Source organism: Mercenaria mercenaria, chromosome 15, assembly GCF_021730395.1.
Source record: "Mercenaria mercenaria strain notata chromosome 15, MADL_Memer_1, whole genome shotgun sequence".
Classification (NCBI taxonomy): domain Eukaryota; kingdom Metazoa; phylum Mollusca; class Bivalvia; order Venerida; family Veneridae; genus Mercenaria; species Mercenaria mercenaria.
The window spans coordinates 47,885,765-47,910,692 of NC_069375.1; the positions used below are offsets into that span (position 1 = coordinate 47,885,765).

General features: G+C 33.6%; 1 protein-coding gene across 1 annotated transcript in view; it reads left to right on the forward strand.

Annotated features, from left to right (window-relative positions):
- Positions 1-21,090, forward strand: part of LOC123543633 (complement C1q-like protein 4) — a 39,507-nt gene extending 18,417 nt beyond the window's left edge. The window contains exons 2-3 of the mRNA XM_053525200.1: positions 18,971-19,173; positions 20,508-21,090. Coding sequence (XP_053381175.1) covers positions 18,971-19,173; positions 20,508-20,723 — 419 coding nt within the window. The 3' untranslated portion in view covers positions 20,724-21,090. The remainder of the gene's footprint in view (positions 1-18,970; positions 19,174-20,507) is intronic.
- Positions 21,091-24,928: the final 3,838 nt, after the last annotated feature.

The window sequence follows — 24,928 nt, forward strand, 5'->3', positions numbered from 1 at the left end:
GTCACAGGAGAAACGCAAATCGCGAGGAGGATCGACATCACATGGTAGGAGGATCAATCGTTTACGAGGAATCTCCTCTAGACCAAACTCTATTGAATACAGTTGTATTTATCTCAACAACCGAAATCTAAGGCCATCTTGCCTTTTAGCGTTAGAAACCTCTTCCATCCCTAATAAGAGTGTATAGTGAATACCATTTTCACTTCAAGCTCAATGTCACACTTAGTCGTCAGAGGTCATACCTTAGGACTAATATTGCTTCGCATTGCGGTGTCTATGTTATTTAATTATACTAATGATAATTATGATATGCAGTCTACTGGTACATTCAAAGAGCTATATATTCTTAATATACATTTAAATAATATTCTAATGAATTATAAAATCTAATACATTTAATTTTTGATAATATTGTTATGTCTGGTGATGTTTATTTATAGTCCAATGTATATTATTTTTAAAATCCTGACCATATAGGTAATACCAAAATTTTAAATATTTTTTCTTTAACACATATTTGGAAAGGTAACGTATCATATGTGACATATCGAATAAGTTAACTCTAGGGACAGTTTTATTATATATAAATCTAATTACTGAACTGTGTATTGGCCATTATCAGTATTTTACAAACTTAAAAAATCATCATTGTTGATATATTTCTATGTTCAGTAATTTCAAAAGAAGTAACGTAAGTTACGGATAATACATAACATCTATCACCTAAATGATATGAACATATGAAAATTTTTCTATTTTAAATACATAAACATATCAAGCGTCTTGTTTATTACGAATAATTGTACAACAGGCATGTTTTTAATATTGAATAAACATAAATAGTGAATTAAATGAAAATTTGCATGGTAACGTATTTTAAATCTCCGTAACTCGTTAAAGCCCTAACGGAAACTTGCAAACTTTTGTCTGTGAATGCCAACTACCATAAGGTTTAAGAAAATCATAGTGTTGAAAATTCCCCCTGGGGGGGAGCAGGGTCAATTGTCAGCTCAAGGTCTAGTAAGTTTGACGTCCCTGATAAGGATGTAGAGTTTTCTAATATCTGTGATTCGATGAAGCTTTACCACGTGATTTTCGAGTTCAGTTAAGTTGTCTTGATTGAAAAGATAAAATCCTATCTCATACAGTTCCGACTCTGAATAACAAAAGAAGAAGAAAATATTTACAGAATATATGTTTTTATTTAAAAAAAAAAACTGAATAAGATTGCAGCAATCTATATCTAAATCCAAATCTATAATTGATCGCTAAGAATTCAATAGTACACTTTAATTAATGATATGAATAATCAAGCGTCAAGAAATAATTACCTGATGGGACCATTCTGAAATTAGCCAGTATTTCCGAGGAACAACCGATTTGTTCGGCGAGCTGTTGTTTTATATCAGTCTCCAGGTCTTTAGTTATTTTCATGTTTTCTGTTCCGCCCGACATCAGAATACTTACACGAATCAAGTCTGTATCGTGCACAAAGGGTTTAGGCAAGCTTACATGTTCTTCTGAAAACAAGTATATGAATAACCTCTTTACTTTCTCCTTTTCAACAGTTATCTAAAGTATTTTTGGCGGCAGTTAGTATGCTATTATTATTTATTCATCATCATCATCATCACCATCATCACCATCATCATACCATCATTATCATCATCATCATCATCATCATCATCATCATTATGTCTTATTTATATTGCACCCTTAAGCTTTTCATTCATATGTACAGTTCAGAACTCTTAATAATGGAATATTTATTTAAACAAAGAGAAGAAAAGTTTTAAGCTAGCTAATTACGAATTATGATTGCAATTCAAAGTATACTAAATTATATCAAATAATTCAAATCATTGTCTGATGAACTTAAAATTTGGACCGAATACATGAATTTTATTGATAAATGTTACATGGTTTTTATACTGAACCTATGCACCGAATCTTTGCCATACACAATGAAATATTGTGTAGTATGCACCACACCTGAAATGTATGATGTCTGAATTTACTACATGTGAAATGATGTCTGAATTTACTACATGTGAAATGATGTCTGAATTTACTACATGTGAAATGATGTATGCATTTACGTGGAAATAGTGTATACTAATATTTCACAGAAATATATGGTATATGATATAACTTTAAGTTCCACAAATTCAGCAATTTTAGATAAGATGTCGTGCGCACGCACGAGATAAGATGTCGAGCGCTCGAGATAAGATGTCGTGCGCACAAGATAAGATGTCAATCGCTCGAGATAAGATGTCGAACGCTCGAAATAAGATGTCGTGCGCACGAGATAAGATGTCGAGCGCTCGAGATAAGATGTCGTGCGCACGAGATAAGATGTCGAGCGCTCGAGATAAGATGTCGTGCGCACGAGAAAAGATGTCGTGCGCATGAGATAAGATGTTAAGCGCTCGAAATAAGATGTCGTGCGCTCGAGATAAGATGTCGAAAGCTTGAGATAAGATGCCGTGCGCACGAGATAAAATGTCGAGCGCACGAGATAAGATGTCGATCGCTCGAGATAAAATGTCGGGCGCTCGAAATAACATGTCGTGCGCACGAGATAAAATGTCGAGCGCTCGAAATAAGATGTCGTGCGCACGAGATAAGATGTCAATCGCTCGAGATAAGATGTCGTGCGCACGAGATAAGATGTCGGGCGCTCGAGATAGGATGTCGTGCGCACGAGATAAGATGTCGAGCGCACGAGATAAGATGTCGTGCGCACGAGATAATTTAATCTTAAACAAATAAATGCATGTCCTAAACATACCACCGTACAAACTAAGAATATTTATATGAAATTATTTAAAACTGGATCAGCATTTCCTGACATAAAGGTTTATAATGATTCCGTTAGAAAAAGTGTCAGTTATCTCTGGCGACCGAATCTGATTAATCTTGGCTATAGGTCAACCGGCATCATTTGTGTTATTTTCTAAGTCGTACAAAACAGTATCTGACAAGAATATTTTTAAAGGCATGCAGGAAAAATTTACCATACCCACCCCATGTAGCAATGTTTTTTTTTAACGAATCCAAATAACTTGAACAGTGTTGATGGTTTTGGAGAAGATTTTTTTCTTGAATTTTTCTATTTTTAGTTTTGGCTGTCCCTAAGTGCAACTAAGCGAAACTATAAGTTTGGAAGAGCACCATGAAATTCCAACTAGTGATTTTAAATGAAATGTCGTTTGTTGAAAATGAGAATGTACGGACGGATGAACGATCACAACACATCAACCCAAGCACTTGTTCTAAGGTGACCCAATAAAAACATAGGCATAAAACCAAACACGAATTTCAAAAACAAAGGAGATATTAAACAATATTAATGCTGTCAAACATCACCGTAGGTTTCTTCGAAATTCATACAGAGTATTATATAAATATACCATTAATTCATGTAATCTTGTAAAATGCTTGTAACACATGTGACTGATTCAAGCATTAACAGACACTAACTATATCAAAGACTTTAGCTGCATCAAAGACAACCAGATTAGGAAAGCGTTTCTTTGTATACATGTATACATAAATAAAGACTTTTCTGTTAACATTATCTGTAATAATATAAATGTGTATTATGAACTACAGGTTGTTATTCCATAGCTATAGTCTTAAAATTCTATAAAGAAAGACCAGTTATTTGTATGCTATGTGCTATTTTAGTTTTTATAGTTGTATAAAATGTAAATGAATAAGATTTTAATAAACCATCTAATATAGCTTTTAGAATGAATGTTATCTACATCAAAAGATCGGAGCTGTTCCATCAAGCTCTATAAAATCTAAATGGAACAGATATTTATAGACTGTTGTATGAACATTTTGCCGAATCAAAACTATACATTGCAAGGCAAAAACCTGAATGTAAACTTAAGCAACATTTAAGCAAACACATTTATAACAATGATAAATAATAGTATTCTTCAGATACCTGTGATGTAGTAACAACATATTTCGTGTATTTTAACTGCAAAATATTCTTATAAACATCATTACCTCATTTTCCGCACAACCGAAACATTCGTAGTTTGTCATGTATTTAGGAATGGGTCTATCTGCAAAAGTAAATAGACACGCATTTTTATGTATGAAACAAATAATCTTTCTTTCCTTTGACAGTTTGTAAGTTTAGTTATTACGTTTCAAAATAATAATAATGATATAAAAGTGATCTTTTGATTTTCGGCTAAATAGCATGTAAACAAAACAAATTTTCATAAAATTGAATACTATATCAAAAATGACATGTCTCCAGATCAACACCAGCGTCGTTTTAGTAAACAGATAACAATTATATTTAATATATAAATTCGATTTTTTGTACAGGCATAGTTATCTGTGCATTGTAATCCAAAACGAGGCGTAGACTGCTGGGTGCTATGATAAATCACTGGTATCTGACACAAGCGAACTGTATCCTTAATATTCGTTTTAATAGACTTCTCTTGTTAAAGAGCACAATGTAAAATTGTATAATCGCGTAAGAATTATTTAACAATTTATTTGAAGTGCTCAATAATATTTGATATAATTGTTTATGTTCATGAAATCTTTTAATATACTGAAACTATTTCTTCACATATCTGCAGAACAAAACAGAATGGAACTTCTAAAATGCAACAATGCCCCTTAGATTTCAAATTTGTATACCTGTCTATAAGTAGATAGGTTTCATAAAGAAAACTTTATTACTCTTTATATACATGGAATCTTTCAAAATATCTGCCACACTTAATTTACCCAGCATACAAAACTTATTTACTATGTTAAACCAATTAAGTAAAATAAGAACTGGCTTTTAAGCTCGGTCGTAGAAATCTAGCGTGTGCGTTACCATGGTAACGGCTGATGAAACATGTCAAATTCAAAAATTCAGATTTTAAAAAAAAGATTTTAAACTAAAACGACATCAGTACATATCATAAAGATTCAACATAATGGATATTACTATCTAAGTGACCAAAATTTGAGGCGAACCTGCAAAATCGAATAATTGGCACGTGAATAACTATTATATTATTTTAATGATTTCTTCTTGAAAATTAGTTTTATACCGTTACTTGATGTTACTGCTCTTTTTATGCCGAAGTCTCTATTCAAACTGACACAAAAGAATGCCATAGTCATTGTTTCCTTGTCCTAAATCTGCGCTAGAATTACCTTATCAATTAATTATTATTCAGTATATAGTTGAAAAATTCTTTTTTTCTGTTTTTGATTGTTAAACGCACATAAGCTGTCTACGTTAACAAATGAAGGTTTATCACGTTCTAGTTTTTGCATACAATGAAATAAGTTTTGTGTGTGTGCGTGCGTGTGTGCTGTGGGTTTCGTTTTGGGGAGGCTGCGTTTTTGGAACATGGCATTCCCTGTTTGATATTTGTCCTTGTTTTTTTATCATTTAATGTTCATACTATTGGTTTAAAACATGCTTTCTTTTTCATTTTTAATTGAAATGTCTTAACTCTGATTGAAACAGTAAAGGTGCAATTTATTGATCTGTATTACCTATACCTAAGTAGCTGCTGTTTTATATAGAAATAATGAAAATAAACAAAACGTTTTCCTACGTGGGTTTAAGTACGATTTGGTATATGAATTGTTCACAAGGTTAATAGTGAACTTGAGAAATTTCAGTTCGTTCGTCGATGTAAGCAAGTGTTCTATGGTTTTAATACTCTCTTGTCTTCCCAGCATTGGTCCAATCTGTACTCTTAAACCCGTTGTAGATCTTTCTGTAAAGTATTTAAATTTTTTAGTCATTAATATATGTTTGAACATGCAGTTGTTACAATATGGTAACCGCTATTGTTCTTCTAAATTTTACCATTATTTGTTAACGAAATATAGAACACATCTTAAAGTATTTCTGAAAGATATTCAAACTACACTCGTACTACCGTGCTAGAGGATTAACTGAATGACGCGCACAATTTTGAGGCCTTGCATGACAACTTTACATGCGAAATATCTTTATTATAATTTTGTTAATGCATTCTTTTGCATGAAACATTAATAGTCACAATACAAAATGTAATGTACCGGCCAACGAAACTGTATATAGTCATAATATTTTCGTTTTATATTTATCTTAAATTGATCGTGAAAATAATTTTTCTGAATTACAAATATTCATATTGGGAAACATATATCACTGTGAGGAAACGGTCACCGGATATAGCTCAGAAAGTGATAAATAAATAAACGTTGCATTTTGATACACGGTAAGTTTCTTATCATTTTTTGTATTTTATGGTCATATATTTATCAAAGTCGAAGAGTTTCGAATAGATTGATCATATGCAATATACAACTAAGATGGAAATGTGTCTCTTCTCTTGTATTATGGCACAATTCTCGCTGAAATTTGCATGATCGCTCATAAATGTTCTGTAAGGTGGTAGGATTTCAAACATAAAACAACCAATTTAAAAGTAAGAATACAAACTGAATCTAGCGATTTTATTATAATTACATCATTTAGTATTGTGTAAAATAGCAATACGATATGTTTTGTTGTTACGAAGGAGATATTCATACTTTTTAATGACCTGAAAGTGTACAGTGGTAGTTGAAGCAAATAAATAACTGCACAGGGGATAGCTATTAAGTGAACTGAGGATAGTAACGATGTATATTGAATAAAGTGACTGTGATAATGATTACGGCTTTTTACATCTAGGCAAAGTCTTGGGAATATGGTTTCACCATTGTCCATATCGAGGGATGAGAGCAAATGTGTTTCTTTTTTATCTGTATGTACTTAAAACAGTTTCACTCTGACCTCTCGGTATGATCTAATAACTCTAATAATGCAGCAATAAAATCTATTGTTTTATCCACCTTTTTCCGTAACAAAGTTTTGCCTTGAAATCTTTATACCATTGATATTATATAACATTTTAAAGAACAGCGAGGACTTTATTGGTGAATATATTGTTTGGAAACTTTGAGGATATCTATGCATAAAAGCAAAGTTTCCGTATAAAATGTAGATTTCGAATTTCTTTTTTCCCAAACTTGTGATTTTGCCCGATTATTACACAAAGAAAAACAAGCATTTATATCATAAAATTAACACAGTTAAAGATACAGTGTATCTGAAAGATATAAAAGATCCTACTACTACCCTCGGAGACCTTTAAGATAATGTGTAGTTGATATCTTGATCCGAAACTCACGAAAAAAAACATGTTATGGATAACATTGATCAGACAGTAGTCGGCAATATCTTGGATAGATCTATGTTTTATTTGTCATTTCATTGTGGTAAGGCCTAGTAATTAGTCGAATAGTTGGTAACGAAGATGACATTAAAGGTCGTTGCCCTGGCCCTATCCGCCTCTGGTGAAATGTGATACGTCTTGCTACAATTTGCACACCATTTGGATACTAGTGTTAGACGTATAGTAGTCGCAACTTGACCGCGATGGTTGACCTTAGGCTGATTATTCATATCGATTATTTCATTTTAGAAATAAGGGGTGCTTAGGGTAGCCGTGTATATTTATATGGAATTAGTTTGTATACAGTGCAGTATCAAAGTATGCATACTTGTATTTGATCAGTTAAAACTTTCCAAAACACTGATTTATACTTGCACAAATTTATATTTCCTTTTTCTCATGCAGCTCGTGTTTTACGTACACTCCTTTTCAATAATAGGTTGTGCCTCATTATGTATTATAATACAGAGGTCAACCATCGGGGTCAAGTTGCGTCCACTATACGTATGGTAAATATTTCTAAAGACTGGAGTAAACGAAAAAATTCGAAATAGACATATATTGTACATAAACAGTGTTACTATCAATCGGAATTTTACATGTTATCCTCAGTACACATTTGTCAACTTGGAAACTATCCTCAGTACATAATATGGCTATTCCCAGTTCAGTACTGTAAACATTTCTAAGGGCATATTTTTAACAGTTTAAAAGTTACATTGCCCGTTCTTATAATAAAAATAGTTTAGCTTATGCTTGTAAAATCGTACGATTCAGAATTTTTATTTATTGGAAATATTTCTTAAAAATATCAATATTTGTCGAAATTCTGTGAATTTTGAGGAGATCATCTCAGATTAGAAGTAACATTTTTCATGCACTGCTACATCGTAAGCATTATACAATACACCATAGTCAAAATTTAGCATTCAGCTATTAGTTTCATTTGTGGCAAGATCTTACCTCTGGTAAAGAAAAACAACTGCACATATGTCTGTTTACTTATCACTTTCTGTGCTATATCCGGTGTCCGTACACAGTGTGTATGCGGGGGTCAAAACACTGATTTGTCACCTGTGCGTACAGTAAAACCGTGTCCTATTGTACATTAGATAAAACCATGTCTTATTATACATTAGATAAATTGCGGCGCTTTTCTATTAGCATGGCATTATAACTCTGGCATTTAAGACTTGTGTACTTTGAAGGATTGTTTGAAACATAGAACATATAGAATTCATCGATATTGAATATCTTTAAATTTATTAAGTGCTGGTAATTTGTGAATAGTCTCACTACGATCTCCTTTATGATCAATGATGCTATATTCCCATATCCTTCATCTAACGGATGGATGCTCGTTCTCCGAGTCGTGCCACTGTTGTGTTGAAGTTAAGTTACACAGGATGTGTCGTCAATAACTTATTGTCCGTACCATTTTATGTTACAGCTGTTGCGTTTACGAAGGCGGTGTTACAAGTATTGAATATGCATGAAGCTATGTCTAACATGGAAAGCTCTTGCAGTGAAAAATTGAAGTTATAGACAAAAATCATATGCGTTCTACTATTTCTTGGCGATTGAACATTTATATATTTTATACATGCACATGGGTTTTGACTGACTTTCACATTACACAACAATGACATCTGCTTGTCATAGCAAATTATAATTTAGATAAAAAAGGTATTCAAAATTCTATCTGCGCAAAAATTCAATCTTGTTTTTTTTCTGGAGTCGCCTTTTAAAAAACCCCATTTCACTTGGGTGCATACATCAATATGCTATTCCAAAGGAGTATCCCCATGTAACTTGCCGTTGACCTATGTTCGTTCCGTTTTCGTGTCTTTCCTGTCTTTTGACACAATTAGTTGTGGCGGTACTCTCATTCATTTGGGGCTGGGGGCAACGAGGTGGGAGGAGGTGGGGGACTGGTAGCGCCGTTTTTAACAGTATTTCAGTTATCTAACGACGGGCATTATTTAACCTAACCTATGTTCCTAGATTCTATATCAGTACTAACCTGTTCTCCTCAAGTAAATGTGGACTTCTTCACATCAATACATCAATCAGAGGTGGGGGATAAAGTGACTGGCATATAAGACTGTTCCATTTTAGTACGTTATAGAAAGGACTTTCATGTTGAAACATTTGGTAAGTGGTGTTAACCCTCTGTTTGCAACATGTACGATTTAATTCCAGGTAAAAATAGTGTAACAATATTTCATTTTAAAAATATCTTGCCAGAAATACTTGTCATATCTTTACCAATATAACTTTCATACACACATATTCAAATTACAATCCATTTCAAGTAAACTTAATGTATAGTGTCTCAAGTACCGTTAGAAGTAGAAGAACAAACTTTTAACAATCATCTTCTTTAATTAAAGTGTTTATAATATAGCTGTCCCATTTTTGTTTATCTCTTGTAACTACATTTCTTTGGTAGTTGTTATCTAACATATTTGTCGTAAAGGTTGGGGCAATGATTGGAAAAGTAGACAATGCTAGTGAATCCATTTTGTTGAATACTTTCCTTAATGGCTCAGACCGTACAAATTCATTTGCAACATCGAAAGTAGTGCTTTTCTAAACAAACTGGATAACTGCGTTTTTGTTTTAAACACAATTAAAAGCATTATGGTATTTTATGTTTACTGGAAAAGTGTCTACATTTAACCTTGCCGTGATTAAAAAACTCTACATGAAGGTCAGTCTTACAGGGCAAGTCTAGTAGTCCCATCAGTGTATCTTCTACAAGTTTGATTGTATAATCAATTCCATACAGATCAAAACGACGAATGTTTCCGTGAAGCACAATGGACGCTGGATAATAAGTTTTGTAAATGCATTTACTATACAAATGTACAAAACATAACACCTATTTATCAAGCAGTTGCATAATAGGAGGGGAATTAAGAAAAAAATTAGACTGTCCATATTAGATAACTAAAACCTGTTTTAAGCATATTGCCTTAAAATATTCCCCTTCAACAGAAACGCACTATTTCATCCGGCCTATCCATGATCTGAAAGCCACAGAGTACTCTGCTCTTGACACCTTTACAAATTGTAACTTTATAAAACAAAAGCAACAAACAGTTTGCATACCAATAAAACAACAACAAAAAAAACCCCACTTTCCTGTGAACAATCACCATCTTAACCTTGTAATTATCCCATTTATAAATAGCGCTATATCAATAGTATACTTCTGGGGCCGTAGTCATAAAGCATCTTAAGTATAAGTTTTGACTTAAGTTTAAGATTTTACTTAAGTTTGTGGTGATTTCAACTTAAGTCTAAGCAAAAACTTAAAGTTCTAGTCATAAAACAGCTAAAACTTAAGATACGTAAGAAATGACTTAAGTCAGAAAATAAAATAGCGTGGTGAGTACGATTAAAGTGTTGTTTTCAGATAAAAGCACTTTAAACATAATTGTGCATGTTGTATCTGTCTGAAATTAATGTTGTTTTTTTAATGTTTTCGTCCACAATAAAAAGCAAGAATTACTTATTAAGTTGTTTTATGAATAACAAATATACTTAAGTAAAATCATGGATCGTAAGCTAAAAAAGGAATGCTCGATCATTAATTATTCATCACTTTCATGAATGGATACATTTTATGTTGCGAATTTAAATATAGGTTCTATGATCGCCAGAAGTACACTTATAAGTTGGCAGCGGTTAAATCCGCCCTAATAACCATTCGCTGTTAACTTATAGCAAAAAGAATTTTCACTTTCAAATCCTTCGTTCCAAACACACATGAGTCCTAAGTCGGGTAGTAGTGTTTTTATTTAGCTAAAAATGAGAAAAATACGTTCAAGAACTTGGTAACACATTTAATCTGTCGAAAAAAAAAGAAATTTGACAACAAAAATAAAAAAAAAATAAGGAAGATTTAGCCATTTAAATATTATCGATGTAATTCAAAATGTAATTCAAATATCATCGATGTTATTCAAAATGTAATTCAAATATTATCAATGTAATTCAAATGAAGCCATTTTCGCAGGGTCATTGTTCTTTCGTGTTATAGGCATTACCGAATATAGTAAAGATATTTATGGCATAAATATATTAAAATTATTAAAATTTGAACTTTAACGTTAATTTTATTGCTATCTACAAAATATGATTATATTACATTTTATTCATTGATTATATAAATAGTAATGTCCGCATCATGAATTTAAACCTTGACGACACTGTGTCCAGAATGTCTGTCCTTATAGTACAGGAATAGTTTTTTTTTGTTCATAACTTCCGACTGGAACTGCTAATAACATTTGCTTGATTGCACAATTTTAAACCTAGTTTTAAAGTGTTAAAGAGACTCTCTCACAATTTATAGGGGTGGGAGTGTGTGTGTGTGTGGGGGGGGGGGGGGGGGGAATGGGGGGAATGAAATGATTTCAAAATGTTTTAATCCTGTTTTCTTTTTCAAAATTCAAACAGGAGCCGATTCGTTTTCCTGCTGATATTTGATGAATGTCGTCAAGGAAGTAGTTAATACTACCTGGTTTTGTGTTAAAATCGAAACAATATATCTCATTTAGTGATTAACTCTTGAATAAGATCATTGTTTGGAGTTCAGACGCGATGTAATTATATCATGAGGGCACAGATCAACTCTTTCTTGCATACCAGACGGGGATTTCCGGTATTTTTACCGGTGCTGGAAAAAAGCCATCTCAAGATGACTCTCGTGCTGTAAGTGACGTATTACGAACTACATATAATAATAATTATGTAGAAGATTTATGTAGTTATTTATATTTTATCTAAAAAAAACGGAATAAAAATCCAATACCTTGACAGTCCCTTTTTGTTCCTGATAGTATATTTCTCGACTCAAAACCCGTTATTTTATCAAAAGTTCATAACGTTACGCTGCAACTGATAAAACAAAACCGGAACTAAACATTGTTATTTGTCTTTGAAACGTCATGACGTCTTTTCTGTTTATGGACGTTGGTTTCCAGCGCTTTGTTTACATACGCGCTGTTATAAGAAATAGTTCTAATTTAAAAAAGAAAGCCGTTCGATTGATTTTATTTTTATTATTATTTTTTAGAAATCGGTATGCAAGAAAAAGATTCTGTCACTGGCAGGAGCCTCGTTACTGCCTAAACAGTTACCGTCGAGGTCGGAAATTCCCATCTGCACCTACAATCAGTGAAAGAATCTAATAGGATATATCTTAGGGATAACGCATGTTTTTTCGTGTTATAATATCTGCAGAATCCCGAGGAATTGGTTGGCGCCAGAGCTCGGTAGGGCGAAAGTGTCAACGTCTCCCAAGGGATTCTGAAGATGTTATAACACGAAACGAACATGCGCTAACGCTATTCTAGCATAAAACGCGTTAAAGCTGATAAATGAATACACTGTCACTCAGTGTCGTTAAATTTACATGAAAAGCACGGGAATGTCTGTGTTTTTTTACGTTGACGTCATTTCCTTTTGAATTATCCGTTTAGGGGCCGTTATACATTTACGCTTTGCCACGGAACGCGCGTTATATAAAAATGTGTTTTAGCAGCACGTGAGGGCGAGAATTTCTCTATTAACACACACTATCTCTCTTAAAATACCCCCGAAAAGTGACAAGAACAGCAGTTTTATGCTAGAATGTTACGTTATATATCAACATTTCGAAAACATGGATAAAAATATTCAGACGTGCCCCTTTAATGCTGCAGTTACAAATGTATACTGCTTCTGTTTCGGAAATAACATTTATTTTTTGTAATATAAATCTTCAAAATAGGTCAATATTCTTTGTGAATAAAACATTTTGTTGCTCTATAAATATAAATTGATATGTGAAATTTGGAAAGTATGTTAAATATGTTTAAATAGATATATCTATAACAATGTTGAAACGTCCTATTAGGAGCAGTGGTTTAAAAATACTACATTCTGTTCTTTGAAACTGTCTTAAGCTACAGGCAGACAGGAAGATTGGGATGAAAATATACCTAAACAAGGAAATTCAGTTTTAAATCATACTTCTTTATGGAAACAGGAAACCCACTCCTTTGACTGGTTTAAATCTGTCTGTTGATCGGGTGATACATGAAACTGTTGTTGATTATGTCTGTGGCTTAAAGTGGATACTAATTGAATGGACTAAGTAAACAATATTATATATATTATATATTTCCCCCACCATTTCTAAGCAAGTTTAGATAAAAATAGCAAGTTTTATGACAGGTTCAGTGTTATTTTCTGTATGATTTAAATGGAATAGCATGGTTCAGAATATTGAACTTTACTGCTGTGTAACAGTTACATATTGATTAGTGGGTTTTCGTAACCTTAGACAAGAACCTATTTTAGTTAACGCTAACGAATTATCGATATTCATCTCTCTGATTGTCTGTTTCAAAAACTTCTTCGGCGACTTTCCGGAAATGTTTAAAGTTAGATCGGTGCTGGGAAAATCACAAGATCAAAATAATCTCAAAACCAAAGTGATCTTTAACACTTACGAAAATAAGAAGTCTCAGTTCCTTGTAGTGTTCAAAATGATCAGAAGGTGATTGTGATTGAAAACTACGTACAAGACACGAGATAGGCTACAAGAAACATTATTTAATATCGGATATTACATATTATAACAAATATCATTAGCTTAAAGCTATTTCCCGACAAACAATGGTAAAGTAATAACAAGCTTAAAGTAGCTGTAAGGGAAAACAACCATAAAAGGTCGGGGAAGTAACCCTATTACAGTAGATATATATTACAGACATGGTTACTCCCCCTCTCAGCAAATAAGAAGGGAATAAACATACATGTGCTATATGCATAAAAAGAGATAGGAGTGGTAAAATAAACAAATAAAAAATAGTAGTTGACAGTCGAGTATTGTGACAAATGTATGACAAAACTTGGTTCCTGAGTAAAAGTACTTGTCCTAAACTACCGAAAGAAAAGTGTAGAATGGGGAAAAGGGGTATGAAAGGGTCATACATAGCACCACACCCGCATCTGCCATCTACCATATTATCACAAATTAAGAGCAATCAGTTAATTTTAAAAATAATGTAATCTATTAAATAGCTGCTGTAAAAAATTGTAAGAAATATCAAAACTCGGTTTAAAATGAAGACTAATTGTAAATAATTCGGTTTAAATTTGACTTCGCCTGGTTTCGCCAGCGGTACTGCCAGTCCGCATGCGCTGAAACTCAACAGACGAGGAAAAAGAGAAGAAAGAAATCTATGAAATGAAAACACAAAAGAAAAAAAACAAATAGCAGTATGGTGATTGATGAGCGAAAAGAGTTGATCATAAAGAAAAAAAACTAAGCACATATACTAGGTAAAAACACGAATGCACAAAAAAAAGAAACAACAACATAATAACTAGTAAAAACAAATATAGCTGAAAGCACAACTAATATGGTACACAAATAAATAGGGCAACATAAAACAAGCCAAGCAGCGAAGAAAATAATAAAATTAGCTATATACACTTGGCACATTTACATCTGGAATCAGCCTTACAAATTCTTTGTATTCCTGTGCAGTCCATATATCATTTGGCAGACTGTTCCGCACCCGAACGGCCTCAACCTAAACGGGTTCTTGCCATATCTGACTGTCTTTACTGTTGGGACTTGTAATGTGTTTTCGTATCAGAAATTATATGAAGATAATTTTACTTTGACCAAGGATCTTATATATTCTGGTGAGATGTTGTTTTACATTTTGTAAGTTTCAATAGCAATTGTTCTTATTCTGCTTTGATGAATAGTAGTTAGTTTTACTTTGTTTATTATAATCAGGTTTCATAAGATGATTCATAGTCATTATAAACCATTCTTAAACCACGATACTGTATTTTTTAAGATTTCCGGTGTTTGATTTACCACAGAAATGTCACACGAGCGGACAGTAGTTGAAGTTGGACCGGATGAAGGATTTTAATCAAAACAGCAAAAGCGGAAGTACTTAATACACATGGATACAACCTGCTACTAGTGATGGGCAAATCGGTTAGATTTGCCAACCGATTAATCGGCATAATTGGACACGCTAACCGATTCGATTAATTGGATATAATTGGATAATCGGTTACTCTAGTTGCATATCTATAAGTTCACCTCACAGTGTATGTTTGATGTCATTACTTAAGAAATGAACAACACAGACATCAAATATCCTATTTCTGTTGTATCCTTTCATAGACACGATTAAGTTAACATCATAAATGTAAAATATTTGTGAAGATAGTAAACTTCAAATCAGTTACTCGTCTTAATTTCACCAGGGTCTTATTCAGTGATATTGTGTTATTAAAATAAAATTATTTGGGGCAAAAACGGTATTACCGATTATTAATTCTTAGTTAACGACTGGAATGATTTCAATCCCACAAAATCAAAAATTGAAAATACCTTTGCTAATATGCTTGCGTAAGTCTTACGGCATGCTATGCATACTGCCATACTCATGTCGAGATTAGGTTGATGGTTTTCCCGTCTATTTTGTAAAGCCATATATCTTCCAAAATCTGGGTGGTCAGAGATGACCTCAATTTCTTTGGAGAAAGCCATTTTACGAAGAGTAGTTTCCCTTGGCGTAATTGCCCCAAATTACCGGAAAGAAAAAGGTCAGAAACAGCAAAATTATCGGTTTAGGGTGCCAAGTGATTAATCGGTCAGGGAAAAGTGAAGTCGGCGATCGCGCTCATGAATGCAATGCCGACGATCACTCGACTGTCGCCGATTGTCGGCCCATCACTACCTGCTACATTTGTTATTATATAATTGTTTGGACATTAAATGAAGAAACGTGTGCATGCCATGTATAGTTTTCAAGTACATATATATTTCCAACTATTTTAGTGTGATTTTATTTTAATCTCTACTGGTTTACTGGGTCAGAATTGGTGATTAACAGGAGTAATAAAAAACCATAGTCACACAAATATATGAATAATATTTGTTTGTTTCCGTGTAAGACCGACTATCTTCCACCAAACGAACATCAGTTGTAATATTTTAACAAATGTCACAGCCACGAATGAAAATGCAAGATATATTGCACATTCTGACTTTGTTTGTTTACGTTTCGCCAATAATTATGTGCACACACAGGAGTGTCGTCTAAACCGGACGTGCAGCAGTAATTAAATCTTAATACTAAGGCAATTCATTCTGATGTGACGTTTGATCTCACTGTAGGGATAATACACGTTTTTTTGTGTATTAACATCAGCAGAAGCCCGCGGGATTATTTGTGACCGAGACCGGAGGGTTTCTGCAGACGTTAAACATGTATTGTCGCCATTCTTGCATAAAAAACATTACACGACGACTAAATGCATTGTTATCATATGTGATGACTTTACGATTCCGGTACATTCTTAATTACCATTCTGTTGTTGTTGGAAACGGTAAACATGTTTTAAATATCCATAACCATGGCCCAGAAATGAACAACACTTCCAAAAGCATGTAATGAAGGTTTTTAAGCAATTTTTTTTTAAATCTGTCATTATTACAAACATAAAATTACCCATATTTGTACATATCACTTAAAAATTTGGTAAACAGGAACACAATTTCAAAGTAATAACTTTGATTCGAATTATTTTGAGTACGAACACATTTAGAGTACGGATGAGTAAGAAAGTAACGACAAGCTTTCAAATGTTTTATCCCAATTCTTTGCGAAATTAAATAAAATCATTCCGACTGATACTTACAAAAATCATGAAAATGATTCTAAAAAACAAACAATTGCGCAAGTTACACGCACTTCTATACATTCACGTCTATCAACAAAAAAATGAATCGACTCTGGTGTAAACAAGAGGGGGAGCGAGTACGTAGATTTTTGGGGGTAGTGCGTTTGGTTTTGGTTACTGATATAGCAAAACATACTATGGATTAGATTGCATCTTTTATGCTACAAGAAGAGAATATTACAGAAGAATCAAGACACAGATACCAGATGTCAATCTGCGCAGAAATACATATACATCCCTGACAAAGCATTTCAAAAATAAAAATCATGTATTAACAGCACGTGAATTGCCTTGTTTGCACACGATTTTTCTCTCGTTAATACATGGGCGGATCTAGAAAAAAAAGTAGTTTTTATTCAAGAATAAATGAAAATAAACGACTGACGTACATCCTTAGCTAGATATCTCAGAGCAAGTGACTTAAATAAATAAAGTCTTGAAAAAAGAAAATGAACACCACTAATGCTTATCAACAGGTTTTAATGAAATCATTAGTTAATTATCAAAATAAATGTAGTCTGAAAATCTTGATAATATTCTATTATATACAGATGTGCTTCAACAATTCTGTACATAAGCTAATATTGTAAAAGTTATTGGCAGCATCTAGACCAAGATGAAATGTTTTAACTAATTTTAAGCACACACAAAAGTTGTGTTTTTAGATAATGCAAATAGTTTTCATAAAGTGACGTATTTTGTGACCTTGATGCCAACTGTGTGATTTTCCCATACAGTACATAAAGCAGTTTACATAAAATTGACAATATTGTAAGTTGAATTAATAATACTATTAGAGACTAAATCATTTGGGGGTGGGGGGTAGAGACCAACAGTTGCATACGAAATTTCACAAAAGAAATAACAAATAACAATCCGTTTTATACTAGGAGGAAATCTGTATTATATCTGTAGAGTTAATTCATTGATATTCGTTGATATGTATTACGTATAATTAACCTCCTCTTCTTTGTTTGCTGAAATAAAATATATATTTTAGAAGGTGTTCTTTTTGTGTCTGTCACTGCACATCCTTAAAATATATACGGGAAGATCTTGTTTATGGACATTTTGAAAAAGTAACGTAGATAAATATAGTCTATATTATTTCTTCTCTAAAATAATTTTATTAGCACGGCCTACATTCTTAAATGTCTTCAATGGAAAGCATGTAAATTCCATCTATGCAGATGTTTGAATATGGTCGGAGATATCACTGTTTGTTGGTATCAGGAGTATATTGTATTACGCAAAATCTTTATAAAAATGAATAAGGTGCACACCCTTTTCAATTTCACTTCATTGATGTTTGTCATTCAGTTCTTGATATTTTGGTGGCATTTCATCATGAACACTTAAATATTAGGCAAAGCTGCAAGCCCACCATATCATCTGCTGTTTAAGATGTAACTGTAGTCAACTGATGTTGCTTTTGAATAGTATAGTAGACATAGCTGTTGAAAACGTTATGAACAGTGAGGAAATCCATTTATTAAATAACACTTACTTTAATAAGCAGTGTATTTCCTTTTTAAACATCAATAGCAACAAACACAGGAAATTACACCATAAGAACATGCAGTAAAAATACCAAACATCAATTTTACACGGTCAGTCGTCTAGACAGGAGTGTTATACGGTTTTAAATCTGTTGCACTTAATATCTGGGACTTTCAGATCCGAGATCCCCGAGTTCATTCTATCTAAAAGCATTTGGAAAACAAATTTCTGGTTAAGCCGGTTCAAAGTTCAAAGTTTTGGATGTGGGGCGGGCGGGGGAGATGGGAGCGGTTGTTTTATTATATGTCTAACACACGTGATAGATAATGCAGTGTTTAAGAATATGACACCCTGGAATTCACACTAATTATATTCTTCAGTCAAAGGTTCATGCTATTGCAGCAATGTTTAATATTTGATTTTTTTTTTGGACATTTCAGGACAACTTTCAGTCGCATTCATGGCACAGCTTTCAGAAAGTATTGTGAATCCGCCGCAAGGAAGTGTAATCGCTTTCGACTCGGTTTTAACAAACGTCGGCGAGGCTTATAATGCAGGTACAGGAACCTTTGTTGCGGACGTCGATGGCATCTACAGCTTTCATCTATTCGCTTCATCCCCAAAGAAAGACGTAGGTAACTGGGTAAGTATTATTTAGGAAAGAAAATGTATCCCGTACAGTGTTGCATATTCATATACAGTCTTCAATCTTCAAATTGGTGAAACACGTACAATTTACAATTTTAATTTTAATTTTCAGGAAGAGATTGCTGTTCATTATAGTTGACTTAAAGGCAAAAGAAACATTAAAAACCGCCTTATAAAAAGCATCTCATCTCTAAGAATGTATTTACCTGCTTTTTGTACGTTATAGAATTCCAGTAGATTCTTTTCTGTCTAGCACACTTACATACATGATGACGTTTAAGGACGCATGGGGCAGTTTTGGGTAAAAATCCCAATAATAGAATTTGTTCGAACTTTGTATATGAATACAGTGTTATGTTAGAAACAGAATTATGAAAACAAATCGAAGGTCACAATGTTTGTTCAGGAATTATCTGCCCTTGAATATGCAAATTTAAAGAAAAATCCAGTTTTAAGGGCGGATAACTCCCCAAAAAAGCAGGGTGACCTGATTGTTTTTGCATTTTCTGTTTCTAACACGAAACTGTGTTCAAGTTTGGATAAATTCTATTATGAGGAACTTTTTGCACCATCTGTAGCAAATGCCATAAAGGCTATAGCCGTAAATTGATCAATCATTCTTGTTGCCGAGTATGTGAAATAATCGCTCACTATGTAGACCGTATACTGACTACCCTGTTTCGATGTATGAATAGTCGTTCTTTGTTTAAATGTTTCAGTCTATCACCGTATACAACATTTATATTTTAATGCGGAGTATGTGAAATAAGTCGCTCACTAAGTAGGCTATCACCATATACTAATTATTCTGTTTATTTGCAGAGTATCAGAAATAGTCTCTTTCTATGAAGATGTTATAGACTATTATCTCACACTAATTATTTGTATGTGAAGTAGTCGCTCATTATGCATATATTTAACGAATTACCGTATACTTGTTATCCAGTTTACTTGTAGAGTATCTGAAATAGTTCCTTTCCAGTCACCGTATACTGATTTCTCCTTCTGTTGCAGAGTATGTCAACAAACACTCAGTATACATAGATGATTTAGGCTATCTTGTGTTGGAGTTGCTCTCTTTGTTGCCCAGTGTGTAAAATTGTCACTCTCTGTGTAGATGTTTTAGGCCATCATCGTATACTGATTGACCTATTTTGTTGCTGAGTAAGTGGAATAGTCGCTCATGCAGAGATAAAGCTTGATGCTTCTCAAAAGGCTCAAATTGTCCATTTAGACATCCAGCCGGTCTACATTAACTTGTACTTTACATACTGTAATTAAATCAATATACATTCCAGCAGTTTACATGAAAGCTACTCTGCATTTCAGCTTCACATGTTCATCATGAGAAACACGGAGCAGGTTGGTTACGTGTATTTAGACGATAACAACGACCGCTGGGCTGGCAGATCCACTACTGTTGTTGTACACTTACATCATGGCGACAAAGTGAATGTGAAGATGGCACGCACTAGGGGTTCCGGTACACTCGCTGGATGTTGCTTCCATACGCATTTCGGTGGTTTCCTTATTAGCCAGGATTAAAAGAAAATATGAACATTGTGTTGTTTGAGCACGTACACAAAAGTGTTACCTTTGCTTAAACGACAACAAATGATTATAACATTGAGAATGACAAATATCTATGATTTATTTTCACGAAGAGACTGATTGCAATTAAACGAATGGCCTGTAGTTTTCTAAGCAGTTTCAATTGTCACGTTGACGTATTGCATGTTTCGAACAAATTCAGGTTTGAAAAAAAAAAAGATATTCTGTTTCAGTAAATTGTGATTCGGAGTATGTATAAAGCACTAAACCCTTAAATGCGCTTCATGTTGTTTTAAATAGTGCATACACGACATGTTTTATGAGACTGAATTTATTTACAATGCTATATATAAAATGAAAAGGCTTAGCTTTATTTTCACCCCAGAACGTTGATAAATTATGCTGTGAGTCACTGAATCAAAACTTTCAAATTTCCAAGTGTTATTCTATTCTAAATGTAAATATAAACTTCACTGCAAAATTACGTCTCCTTTGTAAGTTACCATACTCTACAATGTAACGTGTTACGGTCCATATTAGTAGTATACGACACTTTTTACAGTATGGACACTCATAATATGGGTCTCAGTTCCGCTTTGGTCATATAACAGTCATCATATGGTTATGAACAATGCCGCCAGGTGTTATTTATTTTGTTAAACTTGATATTATAAGGATGTGCAATTATCGAATCTCATCAAGATGGTCTTCATAGAACTCTGACAAAGTAATGTTATTATACATTTTAGCGAAAAAATAAATCAAGAAGTGCCGAATGTCTGAACTTTGGTTAATTTAGGATCTTTGATTGTAAAATTTTACCGTAGCACACCATTCGCAAAGTTCTGAAACATGTCAATCATCATCTCAGTACAAAAGTTATATGTTCCCAGAACGATCTGTTCTTAAAATTGGAAGCAAATTAGATGCACCTAAATAAGAATGCATCTTAATATTCAAATCGTTTGATTTGCGTGTAAAGTTGTAAGTAACGTATGGCAATTATAACGTGCAAAAATTGTAAGTTTACTTAAGAAATAATATATCTCATCTAGTGATTTGTTGTTGAATAAAATCATTAGATATCTATATGGAGTCAGATGCGAAGGAATTATATCACGAGGGCGCAGCCCGAGTGATATAATAATACGCATCTGAACGACAAACGATGATTTTATTCAAGAGCAAATCACTAAATGAGATATATTATTTCGATTCTAACACGTAACCAAGGATTTTCAAGGTTATCCTTGACGACGTCCAACAAATATTTGCATGTGTTTGTTGGTTTCTTTTCCAACGCGTCGCTATGCTGTTTGATGCTATGACGTAATAATTGTGACGTCAGAACAGTGAATTGTAAAATAACTCACAGTTTTCAGCCGTCTTTGTTTAATAGGAAAACAAATCGGGTCGTGTTAGAATAAGTAACAAAAGAACCTCCTTATACATTTAAATCACTTTTAAGAGAGAAGACTGAGGAAACAGGATAAGTTCATGAACATTGCTTGACCAGAAGTATTCTTTTTTCTTTACTAAAACATTAACAACGCTCTTTGAGAGAGTGTGGGGATTTCTTTCTTAAGACATTTTTAAAGATTAACAATAAAAAATTAAAATACCTTACACCACACGTGTCTGAAATGTACGGAAGCCTATTAGGGACATTTGGTCTTAGTTTTTATGCATTACCTCTTATATATGATGTATTATGCGTTACGTATTATTTATTGCCTCTTAGATTATACACGTAAGGTAGAGGTGAAGCGGGAAACATCAACTGAATCCTTTTCTGACATGTGGAATGTACAAAGTTTTCTTTCACAAAGCCCGACCGAATAGCTGTTAATCTACATTCCGCATGGAAAGCCTGATCTAATGTACTTTGTTACCAAAGTATTTGATTGGTATGATTTTGGCAAGAAAGTACGCCAAGATGATGTCAATATATGCTGTGAAATGTGTGGTTCCCGTAGGAACATATATAGTCAAGACTCAGAATGTCTAGTAAGACTGCTCAAACCTATACTATAGTGTTCAAATTTCCATACATGTACATGATGCTATATGGGGCCTCCGAGGCCGAGTGGCTAAGGTCGCTGACTTCAAATCACTTACCCCTCATCGATATGGGTTCGAGTCTCACTCGGGGTGTTCAATTCTTCATGTGAGGAATCCAGCTGGCTTACGAAAGGTCGGTGGTTCTACCCAGGTGCCCGCTCGTGATGAAATAATGCACGGAGGGGTACCAGGGGTCTTCCGCCACCATCAAAGCTGGAAAGTCGCCATATGACCTAAAATTGTGTCGATGCGACGTTAAACCCAACCAAGATGCTATATAGAGAGCTATTAACACTTGTTGAAGACAGGTTAGATTTAATCACTTATTAACATAATAAAAATATCTTTCATTTCATCATATCATTTTTCATTGCATCTGTGAAAATAAAGATACTATTGGATATGATACAGATTTGGTTAGGGGACACTTCTTTGACGTTTGAACCAATTCCTTTGCCTCAGGGAAGTTTTATGTAAATTTAACTTGGGTTTACGCAGAACATTGATTTGCAGCAAAAATCGCACGTACGCTTTAAGAATATTTTCATCGAAATTCTTAGCTGAAAAAGGGACACTAAACTGCCAAAGATATATGTTTTGTTTTTAAATGTTGGTGTAAGGTGTTAAATAGCTTTTAATACTGGTGAAGTTATACATACGCTGGAAAAATTCAGTCCTTAGTGCGGCGCGAACTGCGAAATCCTACTAAAGTCTTATTTATCAGCTCTTGCATAATTATTTAAAATGTACATAATTTTGCATTAAGTATTTCATCTTATATCTTATGTCTAAGGTATTAGGCATTAGGTATTTCATCTTATGTCAAATGTATTAGGAATTAGGTATTTCATCTTATGTCTAAGGACTTATATTCTCTCTAGTGTGGCTATCGTAGTTTATAATAAATAAAGTATATAGTTTGTATGAATACAGTTTTCAGTTACAGACATAAGTTAGTTCAGAGAACACTAACTGCGCAGTTAACAAAAGACGACGCACAAGATCTGTTGTCACAGCCCTATAAGAACAACTGTGCATTTAGTGTTTGCACAACCTTTAGCGTTTATCTTTGTACTATCCTTGAAGTCTCCTTTAATTGCAGAGTGAAAGAGTCGTAAGCACCGAATAGCCCTGGCAAATATTATTTCCTAGGTGTATCGTAAGAGGCGACAAAACGGGCTTCAACAATTGAAATATGTCCTACACTAGATTCTAGCAGGAGGACAGTTTTGATCCCGAGCATTGTGTTGTCCAAAATACTCCTCCTGTAAAACAAGGTGTCAGTTACTTTTACAACTGGTACTGGTGGGTTAGTTTACCCAGGAAGGGTGTATAAACTGAATGCCTTAGCATGAGTGAAAGCAACGTAAATCCCAACATTAACTGGCCAGGAAAGTAGTGCAATTTGAATGGAAACGTCGGTAAAGAAAGAAAACTAATACATTTTTTGATGTTAAGAATATTACATCACTATTGACCTAGGTCAAAATGAGCCATACCTGCTAAAATCTTTTTCGTTTTGTTTTGAGTGTCTATTTTTAGACAGTAATGAAATATATAATGCATCAAGACAACAAACCGAAAACAAAAAAGAAATAAAAAAAAGCAGAAAATAAGAAATGGGTTTTATTTAGTCTGTTTATGGGCAGTATAAATGAAATATGTAGTCCTGCAAGACCACTAGGAAATAAGAAATGGGTTTTATCGAGTCTGTTTATGGGCAGTAATAAAATACATAATGCTGCATAACTATGCCCTTTTGCGCCAGTTTAGGCTACGCTCCATTTTTAGGAACAGCCAAACTCCGACTTCCTTTACAATACGTATATTTTAACTAAGTCTTGGCCATGGTCTGGCATTGTAAACTGAAACCACAACACCAGATGTACAATGTAATGTGTTTAATAACAATCCTGGGTCTGGTGACTCTAGGTTAAATACTTTTTGAGATACACATGACATATATTCTGACAGACGTACTGACAAGAACAATTTAAGGTCTCCCATAAAACAACAAGAAACAAAAGCTGTCTGTTGACAGCGCACTCGACTAATCGAAGAACTGATGGAAGTATGGGTTCAAAATACTAACAGAGATTTTCTGACAGAAGATAAAAAATAGATAAGACAAACAATCT